At 45.5% G+C, this 14,755-nt stretch overlaps 1 protein-coding gene across 1 annotated transcript; it reads left to right on the forward strand.

Moving 5' to 3' along the window:
• The first annotated feature begins 491 nt into the window (after window positions 1-491).
• On the forward strand, window positions 492-13,379 carry LOC129651739 (tumor necrosis factor receptor superfamily member 10C-like). Its single transcript, XM_055580327.1, has 6 exons — window positions 492-707; window positions 9,285-9,384; window positions 10,009-10,122; window positions 11,134-11,245; window positions 12,058-12,296; window positions 12,744-13,379. Exons 1-6 carry the CDS (start codon window positions 525-527, stop codon window positions 12,932-12,934), a joined length of 939 nt encoding a protein of 312 aa, XP_055436302.1. The 5' UTR covers window positions 492-524; the 3' UTR covers window positions 12,935-13,379.
• The last annotated feature ends 1,376 nt before the right edge of the window (window positions 13,380-14,755 follow it).

Here is a 14,755-nt window from a genome sequence, read left to right on the forward strand (position 1 = left end):
CAGTACAGGGCACCTCTTGGATCTCCTTCTTGGCTGTCCATGTTCTCTGGCCTCCTTGGGGCCCTGGTCAATGAAGGGCGGGGCGGGGAGGAGCAGAAGCTGGGAGTGGGCAGAAGGCAGTAGTTAGAAGACAGGTGGTTCATTCCTTTTTTCAACCCGTGGGGCATTAGGACCTGGCTGGAACGCAGATTCTGAGTCTCTCCGGCACGTGGGAGGTGCCCTGCCCCCCCCCTCCCAAAGGCACAGACCTGCCTGGCGCTGAATGAAAAACCGGGTCACATGCTGTTCGCTGGCGGAAATTCCCCTTTTGGTAAAGCCCGGGCTCCTCTCCTGAGCCACGCGTGATTGGTTGGAAGTGGTAATGATTATATCAGCAAGCACTGGCTCATTCGCTACCGCGGGTGACGCGATCCCAGGGCGGGGTGGTATAAAAGTAGAGGCACGCTCAGATTAAACAGCAGAGCTCCCCTCCGCGCAGCTCTCAGGGTTAATCTCGCGCCCCACGAAACACACTTTCATTTCTGATGGCTCTGGAGGCTGTCACCCCGCGGCAACCTGGACAGCGAACGCTCCCCGACCGCACCGTGCAGCGGGGACAGAGGGCAGCGGCCGCCTCGAGCTCCCGGGCAGGGTGCACCCAGGGCCCCAGGCCTCGACTCCGGGGCCCCTGGGCTCTCATCTTCACCGTCTTCGGTGTCTTGCTGTTGGTGAGTTCCCGCCGCGAGTCCCGGCTCCAAAAGGCGCTCTTGGTGGCCCGGAAAAGGCCCGGGCGCGCCTGGCTGGGCAAATCCTGGTAGGACCCGCCCGGCCAAGTCCAATACGCGGCGTGTTGGTGGGGGGCGCTAGAGTAAGGACCCCTGGCGTCTACTTGCTGCCTGGAAGATCTGGCTCCTTGGAGAACCTGACCTCTGGATTGGCCCCAGGCCCAGCGAGCATCAGATCGTCATTTCTTTCCTTTCCCTTCCCTTTTCCCTCTGCCGACTCTCCTCTTTTCTCTCTCTTTTGCTATTTTGCACTGCATGTATCTTCTAAAACGTGTCCTTTGTAAATCATTAAGTGTAGGCTCCATCTTCCCCCCTCCACTGCCTTAAGCACCCTTAACATTTCCTTTTCTCTGAAAGGAGAACAACTTCAAAATTGCTTCCAGCTCCTTACACTTTATGAATAGAAACCACCAATCAACTCAGCTTGGGTCAGAGTCTCACCACTTTCTTTCAGAGGGGAGTTGGAGGCTCTGGGTGTGGTTCAGCGCTGCTGCTGCTGCTAAGTCGCTTCACTCCTGTCCAACTCTGTGCGACCCCATAGACGGCAGCCCACCAGGCTTTCCCGTCCCTGAGTGTGCATTTTTAAGAAACTCACCATGGGGAAAAATGTGCACACTTGGCACCGCTTTCTTGCATTGTTTGAGGCTCTTTTCAAAGCTGCTTAGAGGGTCAAAGGAAAAAAAAAAAAATTAAGGGTCTAACAAAGTTACAGAAATCGTGAAAATAGGCATCTTTCATTGAACAAATTAGTACCAAAAATCTGGAAAGAAATAGCATTTTGTATTCACAAGAAGTCTAGAATTCGTTTTTAAAGTATCGGTTTGTAATAGGTAGGACTCATGTTGAACACTACTTGATGAATGGGTCTGGGTGCCTGTCAAGTATCCAGTGTAGCCATGTGCATTGTCTGTTGGGTAACTCCTTAGAAGTGGAATTGCTGGGTCAGTGGGTTAGATGATTTTACACTTTTGCCTAGATAATGACAAACTGTTCTCCCAAAGAAGACTGGACCATTTTAAGTCACACCAGGAGTCCACAAGGGTGCCCTATTTCCCTGCACCCTTGCACACTGAGCTCAAACAGTAAAGGATCTGCCTGTGATGCAGGAGACCAGGGTTCAATCCCTGGGTTGGGAAGTTCCTATTGAGAAGGGAATGGCAATCCACTCCAGTACTCTTGCCTGGAGAATTCCACAGACAGAGAAGCCTGGCGGGCTACTGTCCATGGGATCGCAAAGAGTCGGAGACGACTGAGCGACTAACGCACACACGCACTTGCACACTGAACTTTAACACTTTCCCAGTCTAAGAAGTAAAGATGGGGCACCATAGTGTCATGGTTTTGATTCTTCCATTCCAGTAGAGTGTTTCAAGGATCCGTGAGATTGCTGAGACTGGGAGTGGATAACCAGGAGACCCCAGGTTAGGACATAGGGGAGGGCACAAAAATTCAGACAATAAAAGAGCTAACAAAAATCTTTACACAAATTCTTTCGGACAACAGGAGTTCTTCACTAGTTCTTCTAAGGCCAACATAACCCTAATACCTAAACCTAACAGAAACATTTGAAAAGAAGAAAAAATACTTTTAAATACCCTTCCTAAAAACAGAGGCAAAATTCCTTTACAAAGCAAATAGTTAACTAAATTCTAGATCTTTAAAAACTATGGCAGAAACCATCACATAAAGTAACTATCCTCTAATTAAAAATTTAAAACACACACACACAAACCAGTGTAAAGGAGAAAAGCTGTATGAACAGCTTAACAGATGCAGAAAAAGAATTTGAACTGACACTTAACCCCCTGTAATGAAAAGGGGAAAGTGTTAGTTGCTCAATCGTGTCCCAACAATTTGCAACCCCATGGACTGTAGCCTGCCAGGCTCCTCTGTCCATGGAATTCTCTAGGCAAGAATACTGGAGTGGATTGCCATTCCCTTCTCCAGGGCATCTTCCTGACGCAGGGATTGAACCTGGGTCTCCTGCATTGCAGGCAGATTCTTTACTGTCAGAAAAAAGTCTCATTTTATCAGGGTAGAAAGGACCTTCCTCCATATGATGAAGGCCACTCCCTCTTGGAGTCACATTAGAGACTAGGATAACTGAGGAAGGGGCATGAGGGAATGTGTTGAAGCAAGCTAATTTCCATGATCTAGATAGACGATTTGGATTTCCCAAGTGTATGCATTAAAAAAAAAACAAAAAAAAACTCTTTGAATGGTACCCTTAAGATTGTGCATGTCTTTCTTTGGAAATCTTTTTTTTTTTTTTTCTTTTTAAACTTTACATAACTGTATTAGTTTTGTCAAATATCAAAATGAATCTGCCACAGGTATACATGTGTTCCCTGTCCTGAACCCTCCTCCCTCCTCCCTCCCCATTCCATCCCTCTGGGTCGTCCCAGTGCACCAGCCCCAAGCATCCAGTATCGTGCATCGAACCTGGACTGGCAACTCGTTTCATACATGATATTTTACATGTTTCAATGCCATTCTCCCAAATCTTCCCACCCTCTCCCTCTCTCACAGAGTCCATAAGACTGTTCTATATATCAGTGTCTCTTTTGCTGTCTCGTACACAGGGTTATTGTTACCATCTTTCTAAATTCCATATATATGCGTTAGTATACTGTATTGGTGTTTTTCTTTCTGGCTTACTTCACTCTGTATAATAGGCTCCAGTTTCATCCACCTCATTAGAACTGATTCAAATGTATTCTTTTTAATGGCTGAGTAATACTCCATTGTGTATATGTACCAAAGCTTTCTTATCCATTCATCTGCTGATGGACATCTAGGTTGCTTCCATGTCCTGGCTACTATAAACAGTGCTGCGATGAACATTGGGGTACACGTGTCTCTTTCCCTTCTGGTTTCCTCAGTGTGTATGCCCAGCAGTGGGATTGCTGTGTCATAAGGCAGGTCTATTTCCAGTTTCTTAAGGAATCTCCACACTGTTCTCCATAGTGGCTGTACTAGTTTGCATTCCCACCAACAGTGTAAGAGGGTTCCCTTTTCTCCACACCCTCTCCAGCATTTATTACTTGTAGACTTTTGGATCGCAGCCATTCTGACTGGTGTGAAATGGTACCTCATAGTGGTTTTGATTTGCATTTCTCTGATAATGAGTGATGTGGAGCATCTTTTCATGTGTTTGTTAGCCATCTGTATGCCTTCTTTGGAGAAATGTCTATTTAGTTCTTCGGCCCATTTTTTGATTGGGTCATTTATTTTTCTGGAGTTGAGCTGTAGGAGTTGCTTGTATATTTTTGAGATGAGTTGTTTGTCAGTTGCTTCATTTGCTATTATTTTCTCCCATTCTGAAGGCTGTCTTTTCACCTTGCTAATAGTTTCCTTTGATGTGCAGAAGCTTTTAAGGTTAATTAGGTCCCATTTATTTATTTTTGCTTTTATTTCCAATATTCTGGGAGGTGGGTCATAGAGGATCCTGCTGTGATGTATGTCAGAGAGTGTTTTGCCTATGTTCCCCTCTAGGAGTTTTATAGTTTCTGGTCTTACGTTGAGATCTTTAATCCATTTTGAGTTTATTTTTGTGTATGGTGTTAGAAAGTGTTCTAGTTTCATTCTTTTACAAGTGGTTGACCAGAGTTCCCAGCACCACTTGTTAAAGAGATTGTCTTTAATCCATTGTATATTCTTGCCTCCTTTGTCAAAGATAAGGTGTCCATATGTGCGTGGATTTATCTCTGGGCTTTCTATTTTGTTCCATTGATCTATATTTCTGTCTTTGTGCCAGTACCATACTGTCTTGATAACTGTGGCTTTGTAGTAGAGCCTGAAGTCAGGTAGGTTGATTCCTCCAGTTCCATTCTTCTTTCTCAAGATCGCTTTGGCTATTCGAGCTTTTTTGTTTTTCCATACAAATTGTGAAATTATTTGTTCTAGCTCTGTGAAGAATGCTGTTGGTAGCTTGATAGGGATTGCATTGAATCTATAGATTGCTTTGGGTAGTATACTCATTTTCACTATATTGATTCTTCCAATCCATGAACATGGTATATTTCTCCATCTGTTAGTGTCCTCTTTGATTTCTTTCACCAGTGTTTTATAGTTTTCTATATATAGGTCTTTAGTTTCTTTAGGTGGATATATTCCTAAGTATTTTATTCTTTCCGTTGCAATGGTGAATGGAATTGTTTCCTTAATTTCTCTTTCTGTTTTCTCATTATTAGTGTATAGGAATGCAAGGGATTTCTGTGTGTTGATTTTATATCCTGCAACTTTACTATAGTCATTGATTAGTTCTAGTAATTTTCTGGTGGAGTCTTTAGGGTTTTCTATGTAGAGGATCATGTCATCTGCAAACAGTGAGAGCTTTACTTTTTCTTTTCCAATTTGGATTCCTTTTATTTCTTTTTCTGTTCTGATTGCTGTGGCTAAAACTTCCAAAACTATGTTGAATAGTAATGGTGAAAGTGGGCACCCTTGTCTTGTTCCTGACTTTAGAGGAAATGCTTTCAATTTTTCACCATTGAGGATAATGTTTGCTGTGGGTTTGTCATATATAGCTTTGATTATGTTGAGGTATGTTCCTTCTATTCCTGCTTTCTGGAGAGTTTTGATCATAAATGAATGTTGAATTTTGTCAAAGGCTTTCTCTGCATCTATTGAGATAATCATATGGTTTTTATTTTTCAATTTGTTAATGTGGTGTATTACATTGATTGATTTGCGGATATTGAAGAATCCTTGCACATTGATTGATTTGCGGATATTGAAGAATCCTTGCATCCCTGGGATAAAGCCCACTTGGTCATGGTGTATGATCTTTTTAATGTGTTGTTGGATTCTGATTGCTAGAATTTTGTTAAGGATTTTTGCATCTATGTTCATCAGTGATATTGGCCTGTAGTTTTCTTTTTTTGTGGGATCTTTGTCAGGTTTTGGTATTAGGGTGATGGTGGCCTCATAGAATGAGTTTGGAAGTTTACCATCCTCTGCAATTTTCTGGAAGAGTTTGAGCAGGATAGGTGTTAGCTCTTCTCTAAATTTTTGGTAGAATTCAGCTGTGAAGCCATCTGGACCTGGGCTTTTGTTTGCTGGAAGATTTTTGATTACAGTTTCAATTTCCGTGCTTGTGATGGGTCTGTTAAGATTTTCTATTTCTTCCTGGTCGAGTTTTGGAAAGTTGTACTTTTCTAAGAATTTGTCCATTTCTTCCTCGTTGTCTATTTTATTGGCATATAATTGTTGATAGTAGTCTCTTATGATCCTTTGTATTTCTGTGTTGTCTGTTGTGATCTCTCCATTTTCATTTCTAATTTTATTGATTTGATTTTTCTCCCTTTGTTTCTTGATGAGTCTGGCTAATGGTTTGTCAATTTTATTTATCCTTTCAAAGAACCAGCTTTTGGTTTTGTTGATTTTTGCTATGGTCTCTTTTGTTTCTTTTGCATTTATTTCTGCTCTAAGTTTTAAGATTTCTTTCCATCTACTAACCCTGGGGTTCTTCATTTCTTCCTTTTCTAGTTGCTTTAGGTGTAGAGTTAGGTTATTTATTTGACTTTTTTCTTGTTTCTTGAGGTGTGCCTGTATTGCTATGAACTTTCCCCTTAGGACTGCTTTTACCGTGTCCCACAGGTTTTGGGTTGTTGTGTTTTCATTTTCATTCGTTTCTATGCAAATTTTGATTTCTTTTTTGATTTCTTCTGTGATTTGTTGGTTATTCAGCAGCGTGTTGTTCAGCCTCCATATGTTGGATTTTTTAATAGTTTTTCTCCTGTAATTGAGATCTAATCTTACTGCATTGTGGTCAGAAAAGATGCTTGGAATGATTTCTATTTTTTTGAATTTACCAAGGCTAGCTTTATGGCCCAGGATGTGATCTATCCTGGAGAAGGTTCCATGTGTGCTTGAGAAGAAGGTGAAATTCATTGTTTTGGGATGAAATGTCCTATAGATATCAATTAGGTCTAACTGGTCTGTTGTATCGTTTAAAGTTTGTGTTTTCTTGTTAATTTTCTGTTTAGTTGATCTATCCATTGGTGTGAGTGGGGTATTAAAGTCTCCCACTATTATTGTGTTATTGTTAATTTCTTCTTTCATACTTGTTAGCATTTGTCTTACATACTGCGGTGCTCCCGTGTTGGGTGCATATATATTTATAATTGTTATATCTTCTTCTTGGATTGATCCTTTGATCATTATGTAGTGACCATCTTTGTCTCTTTTCACAGTCTTTGTTTTAAAGTCTATTTTATCTGATATGAGTATTGCTACTCCTGCTTTCTTTTGGTCCCTATTTGCATGGAAAATCTTTTTCCAGCCCTTCACTTTCAGTCTGTATGTGTCCCCTGTTTTGAGGTGGGTCTCTTGTAGACAACATATGTAGGGGTCTTGTTTTTGTATCCATTCAGCCAGTCTTTGTCTTTTGGTTGGGGCATTCAACCCATTTACATTTAAGATAATTACTGATAAGTATGACCCCGTTGCCATTTCCTTTATTGTTTTGGGTTCGAATTTATACACCATTTTTGTGCTTCCTGTCTAGAGAATATCCTTTAGTATTTGTTGGAGAGCTGGTTTGGTGGTGCAGAATTCTCTCAGCTTTTGCTTGTCTGAAACGCTTTTGATTTCTCCTTCATACTTGAATGAGATCCTTGCTGGGTACAATAATCTGGAAATCTTAACATTGAAGTAAACTGTAAAGAAATATTGACCTCGAGTTACTGACATAATGTTGATGTATTAAGAGTTACAGATATGAATTTCATCATAAAAATAAGACACTTAGAATGGCCAGAGGGGGATGGTTAGAGAAAGAAATATGTGATACACCTAAGTTACAGAACTTAGGTGCTGAGCATGTAAGAGTTTAGTGAATGAATCTTAGAACTTTGTTGGATGTTTGAAACTGTTCGTAACAAAACAATGAGGGAGAGAGTCTGTGAGAGGAGAACCAGGGAAGAAAGGAAGGCATAGGATTGTTAGGGCCGGGAAAGGAGAGTCCACCAATTTGGGGTGACTCGGAGGAGGCCCAGACTGGGGAAGGGATGATTAGGGGACACATATGAGCTTAGCTGTCCCCAAATACTTAACAGGTGGCATTTTATCTTGTTTAGATCCAGGCAGTTGAACTGGGCTCAACATAAGCTGTTTCCACTTCAACTTTGTTTTTCTTTCTTTTTTTTCCTCTTCATGTCACTTTCTACTTTAAATCACTCCCAGATTAAGTTACAAAACTATACAAAACCCTTTGTTTCCTGTATCATCTGAAACATAGCTGCTGACATGACAGATCCCATGACTGGACACTTGAATGTATATTTCCCACAAATGAGGACAGTCTTCCCCCAAATGACAATACAATCCTGAACATCAGAACACTATCATCAACACATTAATCCTGGTGGAAGCCTCAGGCTCCAGTGATTTCAGACTGGCCCCATTGTGTCATTTTTAGCACAGCTGCTAACTGCTGCTGCTAAGTCGCTTCAGTCGTGTCCGACTCTGTGCGACCCCATAGACGGCAGCCCATCAGGCTCCCCGGTCCCTAGGGTTCTCCAGGCAAGAACACTGGAATGGGTTGCCATTTCCTTCTCCAATGCATGAAAGCGAAAAGTGAAAGTGAACTCGCTCAGTCGTGTCTGACTGTTAGCGACCCCCTGGACTGCAGCCCACCAGGCTCCTCCATCCATGGGATTTTCCAGGCAAGAGTACTGGAGTGGGGTGCCATTGCCTTCTCTGTTTTAGCAGAGAGACTTGGCTAAAAGCCCTGTATTGCTATTTCTTCTTTCTCCATGTGATTCTGGTATTTTGTGGAACACTGACAGCTTCCTTTTGGGGACCGCTTGTTGGATTAAAGCCACAAATCCATTACTCAGTATGTGATTCTATATCCTGATTATGAAAAATTGTATGCATGACAGAACCCTCATTTGTGAAAATGTGTGTGTGTGTGTGCACGCACATGTGAGAAAGAAAGAGAGAGCCTAAGAATATTCACACATATGGTCAAATAGAAGTCAAGACACAAAATAATGGATGCTTTCTCTAATCAAGGGGATCTTTATGGTTTCTGTATTCTTATAAAAAAAATTTTCCTTGCCCATACTTTCTGGGCTTCCCAGGTGGTGCTAGTGGTAAAGAACCAGCCTGCCAACACAGGAGATGCAAGAGACTGAAGTTTGATCCCTGGGTCGGGAAGATCCACTGGAGGAGGAAATGGCAGCTCACTGCAAAATTCTTGCTGGGAGAATCCTATGGACAGAGGAGCCTGATGGGCTACAGTCCATGGGGTTGCAAAGAGTTGGACGTATCTGAGCACATACTTTCTGGAATAAACATATTTTAAGAGGAAGGAATACAGGGGAAAATTAAATGTACATTACTTGCTGGCACAAAAGGCCAAAGAACAAATATGAATGAGAGTTTAGAGCTGGGAAGAAAGGTCCCAGTTCTGTTTCATTTGCAGGTAGTGGTCAAGGAAATGGGGGGTGGATCCTAGAAGGGGTGAGAGTGTGGAAGCCACTCATGCCTGTCCCTGCTTTGTCTCCATAGGTCAAACCTGCTTCAGCCATGTCTGTAAGGAAGGATGAAATTCACCAGCAGTCATCAGCCGCACTGGAACGGAGCCCCCAGCAGAAGTTATGTCCACCAGGTAGATTCTAAGACTGGTCTCCAACCCTTGTCTTCATGTCTGTATATTTATTTTTGGCTGTGCGGAGGCTTTGTTGCTGCACGGGCTCTCTCTAGTTGTGGAGAGTGGGGCCTGCTCTCCAGTTGCGGTACTTGAGCTTCTCCCTGGGGGGCTTCTCCTGCTGCAGAGCACAGGCTCTCGGGTGCACGGGCTGCAGTAGTTGCAGCCTGTGTGCTCAGTAGTTGTGGCTCCTGAGCTGTAGAGTGCAGGCTCAGTATTTGTGACACGTGGGCTTAGCTGCTCTGCAGCAGGTGGGATCTTCCCAGACCAGGGATCGAGCCCATGTATTCTGCATAGGCAGGCAGATTCTTTACCACTGAGCCACCAGGGAAGCCCCTGACCTTTCTTTTTACTGTTTAATGTGCCAGCTATGAGTGTGACTTGGATGTGTGGCTTGTAATATATTTCTGTTGGCAGTGCTGGTCTAGGGTATGTGGTAGATGAAGAATCAAAAGATGAGAGCCCGGTTGAGGTGAGTTCCCCTTGTGGATTCCACAGATGGCCAAAAGAGGCCTCCGCAGCCACACTGCCAGCCTCAGGGAATCCTGCGGGGATTTTCTCACCAGTTTTTCCCTTTCTTCCCAGGATTCTATATGGAAGAAGCCATTGGAGGTTGTGCCCCATGCACCGATGGGATAGACTACACCAGTCATTCAAACACCCTCCCTTCTTGCTTACCTTGCACGACTTGCAAATCAGGTACAGAGCCTGTGGTCCCGCATGCCTGCAGTTAGAGTGCTGGGTGACGAGATGGGATTTAAATGGGACGAGGAGTCAGAGACCTGATTTCCAGCCCAGCTAAGTCTTCATCCTGTCTTAGGTCAGTAGAATAATGAAAACAGAAGTTATTTGCATAACGCATGCCAACTGGTAGGGAAGTCTTTCAGAACATCAGCTGGAAAGAGGAGAATAACGTGTCCCCTGGTGGAGGGGGCTGGATGGTAACAGTGCAGAAGGCCTGGGGGAGTGGGGCAGGGCTGGGTTTGAGCTGTGTGATGTGTCTGATTCTGGGCCAGGCTCCTGCGGGCGCCATGCCCTCTGCTCTGGGGTCTCAGCCTCTCTCAGCCTTCATGACCTGAGGTCCCTCTGCCTCTCCAGCAGGCATCACCCGTTGGGACATCACCCAAGGGTTCCTCTCCATCCACAGCGTCTCAGATTACACCTCACCCCAGTCCACTTCTTGCTCCTCATTTGTGATCTAAAACATTTTTCTTCCCAACCCTGATGCAATCTGTAATGATGCACAGTGCCTTTTGTATGCCTCTGTTGGTGACACGTGAAGAGTGGCTGTTCTATGGATGGTGTATGTGTGTTGCCACAGAAAATGACCCCAAAATTATTTAAGAAAAAAAAAAGATTAATTCATTTATTTTTGGCTGTTCTGGGTCTTTGTTGCGGAACAAGGGCTTTCTCTAGTTGTGGTGAGGGGGGCTGCTCCTTGTTGCTTCTCATCGTGGTGCACAGGCCCTAGAGCACAGGATCAGTAGTTGTGGCACACGGGCTTAGCTGCCCCGCAACATGTGGGGTCTTCCCAGACCAGGGATGGAACCTGTGTCCCCTGCTTTGACAGGCGGATTCTTAACCACTGGACCACCCAGCAAGCCCTCCGAATTACTTCTTGAACTGAGTGGATGGAGATCTGGGTGGTGAAGAAGGGTTGAGAGACATACGAGGGAAACACACCCTCAAAACCTTATCTTTGGTCTCTAGGAGAAGAAGAAAAAAATGGCTGCACCCCGACCAAGGACACTGAGTGTCAGTGCAAACCTGGCACTTTCCGTGGAGAAGATGCACCTGAATTCTGTCAAAAATGCAGCACCGGGTGAGACACAGGAGCCTAGGGGGGCTTCCAACCCACAGGAGACCCGAGTTTCCTTGTACCCATTTCTCTCTCCTGCTTCCGTGAAGCCCCTCCCACCTCCCAGAGCTCCCTTGTGCCTGTGGGGTCTCCTGAGCCTGCAGCAGTGCTCCCTACCACCACTGTTTGTCCTGCACGGCTTTCCCGGTGGCCCCTTCCCACGTCTCCTCGGGAGGGGCCTAGAAAGACCGAAGTGCTGACAGCAGACAGAAGTCATGAGGAGGCCACGTGTGTGTTCCTTCAAGGTTCCTATAAAACCGGAGCCAACTCGACAGGCCTCACACCCAGCCCCTGGTTCCCCAGTAGCACCTGAATCTTTCTTATTTGGGGACTCGGTGGCCAATAGTAATTCACTATCCTCTGATGCTCCAGTGTTGGCTGAGATTGGTAGGAAGAGTCAACAGGTGGATGAGAGGGCCTTATATTCCAATTTAACTGGAGGATGAGTCAAACTTGTGACTCTTGACCTGGATGAGGCCCCCCCCACCCCGCACAGAGCTTCCCGTGCAGCCCAGAGAAGCCAGACGGGCCTTGCAGAGGAAGCCCAGCTCCTGAAGGGCAGCTCTGAACACTCAGTAGGAGCCCGGGAGCTGCAGTACACAATCCTGGATCGTTCTCCCGCCCAGGGATGGGGAGTGAGGGGACCCTCCCCTGCAGACAGCAAGAGCCTGTCTCCCCTCCACTGTCTTGTCAGGGGACCCAGGACAGGAGGCTGCCCCCTCTTTCTCCTCATCCAGCCAGCTGTCCCTGATGGGTCCCCCTGTGTCTGTACCCAGGTGCCCTGATGGGAAGGTCATGGTCATGAAATGTACCCCCTGGAGCAACATCAAGTGTGTGGACCAAGAATCAAGTACCCTGACCCATGGGGAGGCCCCAGTTCCTGGAGAGCTAGCAACCATGAGCCAGAGACCAACCATCACTCCCTCTCCCTCATCAGGCCCTTCAAGGCTGGTGATTAAACTTGTATCTGTAATTGCCGCTGTCCTAATCGGATGTGTATGGTGCTACTTTACAGGTGAGGTTCTAGAAGGGAAGGAGGAGGTGCTGGCTCCCTCCTCCATCTCCCCAATCCTCCTGTTCCTCCTGGCTTGTCTCTGATCTTGTTCCCCAGGAAACCCCTCCTCCTCCCACCTCACCTGGTCCTACAAAACTGATCACATTGGGCCCCCAACTCAGCTGACGGTCCCCTCTTCCCCCTGGCTGAGTCTGGTGGGAGGAGGCAGGAGAAGAGGGTGGTTCAGTAGCACTGCACAGAGATTTTACATGGGTTTCATTTTACTTCATTTTCTCCCTTCTCTTCTCCTCCCTGAGGGTTCTCCAGATTCAGAATATCCCGCTTGCAGTCACAGGCCCGGGGTTGTTTGTTCAGTGTCTGAGCCCCCACCCTGCACCCTGTCCCTAGGAAGGGAGGTGTGGCAAGAGCGCCCTCCCCACCACTCAGTGGATGTCTCTTCTCTTCTAGGTCTCTTTAATGAGTGCTGGCACAAGGTGATCGGTTTCTCCAGCATCTGGTGGCCTCAGACCCTCAGTAACTGCATCACAACAAAGCCCAGGGTGGACACGGTCCCCGGTGTGTCCTATGCTGTTGTCCCTGAGTCTCTCAACTGGCCTGGGGGCTCTAGGCTGAATGTAGGAGGGAGACTGGCCTGCTGAGAGCTGTCCTAAGGCTGGTTGGCAGCGCTGGCCCTGTCCTTACTGTTTGAGACACCCTCACTCTGTAGCCCTGGGGTGTGGGGGGTGTCAGGCAGGGGTGCTCAGTTCCCCTTAGCATCACACCAGAGTCTGGGTGCCATCAGCAGAGCCCAGATGTGCTGAGTCTATGCCCACTTGGGCATAGCACAGGTGTAGGTGGGAAGGCAGAACCTACTGTGTCCCCTCAGAAGCTGTAGGGGGTTGTGGGTTTGTGACTCCTGGGTCAGTGCCTTGCTTTTTCGAGGCCCTTTTCTGGCACTTATGTCCCCCAGGAAGGTCTGGGGCTCTGGACCATGCACACAACAACAGGCTGACCAATGGAGATTGACTTTCCATTCTGGTCCCTTGGCAGAAAAAGAAGCTGCAGGAAACAACGCCCAGTCCCGAGATGCAGCAAGCAGACTGCCTGTTGGTGAGTGTGGGGCTCTGGCCCTTCTGCTTGCTTGGGACTGTGGTAGAGACAGGGAGAGGCAGTGGGTCAGGTCTCCTCTTCTCTGGGGAGGTGGTGATGGAGGGAGACCGCGGCATGGAGAGAAGGGAGCCCACCCCGTGCTCTGGAAAGAGACCAGGGCATGGAGGGGAAGGGAGTCCCAACCCCTGTTCTGGTCCACTGGCAGCTCTGATGCTACTTCTCATCTGTCTTGTCACCACATCCCTCGTCTAGAACAGGGCAGGCGAAGGGTAATCACTCCTCCCATGACTGACTCAGTGATGGAGTCAGAGCTACATAATAATTTTCTATGTGACTGTTACATACTTTTAAGCCATTCCTCATCATAGTGGGAATTTCACATTTATTTCAAAAGTATTGTTAAGTTGAATCTACTTGAAGTAAAATTTCTTTGTCAACATATAGAAGTATTTTCACTATGTGTATGTGTGTGTACATATATATATATGTATGAGGAGGGCATGGCAACCCACTCCAGTATTCTTGCCTGGAGAATCCCCATGGACAGAGGAGCCCAGCAGGCTACAGCCCATGGGGTCGCAAAGAGTCAGACATGACTGAGTGACTAAACATACGTATATTATATATGTATACATACACACACACACACACACACATACAGAGACGTTTACAATTTGGGGTCATATCATTTCAATAGTTTTGAGGTTTTTGAGTTTTACCTTAATTTATAAATTAATCTAGGAGGAATTGAGATCTTTTAGCTATTCTATATTTTTCTTATGAAAAGAGTTAGCATTTTAAGTTAAGAGTTTTATAATACCTCAACTCCATGTGTGTTTTCCTTTGGTAAATTGCTCATTTCTTGTTGAGGCTGTATCTTTGTATTACAATGTTCTATAACCTTATGAGTTTATCCAACTCATAATTCATTATAGAATTTATTGTCATAATTTTTAACATTCACCATCCACACACTCACATTTACGTATTATTGTTGAACCATTAGAGTTTTATAAGAATACAATCGTATATAAAATAATGACTCTTCTGTCCGCTCCCTTCAAAGATCCTGCATTGGTTTTGTTTTGCTTACGGCTGCATCTGCCAGAATTTCAGAACAAGGTTTACTAGGCTCAGTTCTGTAACCTAGGACCCCCGGTTAAGACCAAGGCTGCTGTCCATTGTGTTTTACAGAAACCAGCAGCACCTGAAGGATCTCAGAGGAGAAGATGGCTGCTGGTTCCAACAGACGCCACTGAAAGTGAGTGTTTTTTTCCTGGGCAGGGGATCAGGAGTAGAGGGAGGAGGGACAGTGTCCTAATTTCTGTCTCCATAGCGGTTAGGGCAACTCAGAGAGGGGATGGCTTGTC

This window comes from Bubalus kerabau, chromosome 4 (genome assembly GCF_029407905.1).
Source record: "Bubalus kerabau isolate K-KA32 ecotype Philippines breed swamp buffalo chromosome 4, PCC_UOA_SB_1v2, whole genome shotgun sequence".
Taxonomy (NCBI): Eukaryota; Metazoa; Chordata; class Mammalia; order Artiodactyla; family Bovidae; genus Bubalus; species Bubalus kerabau.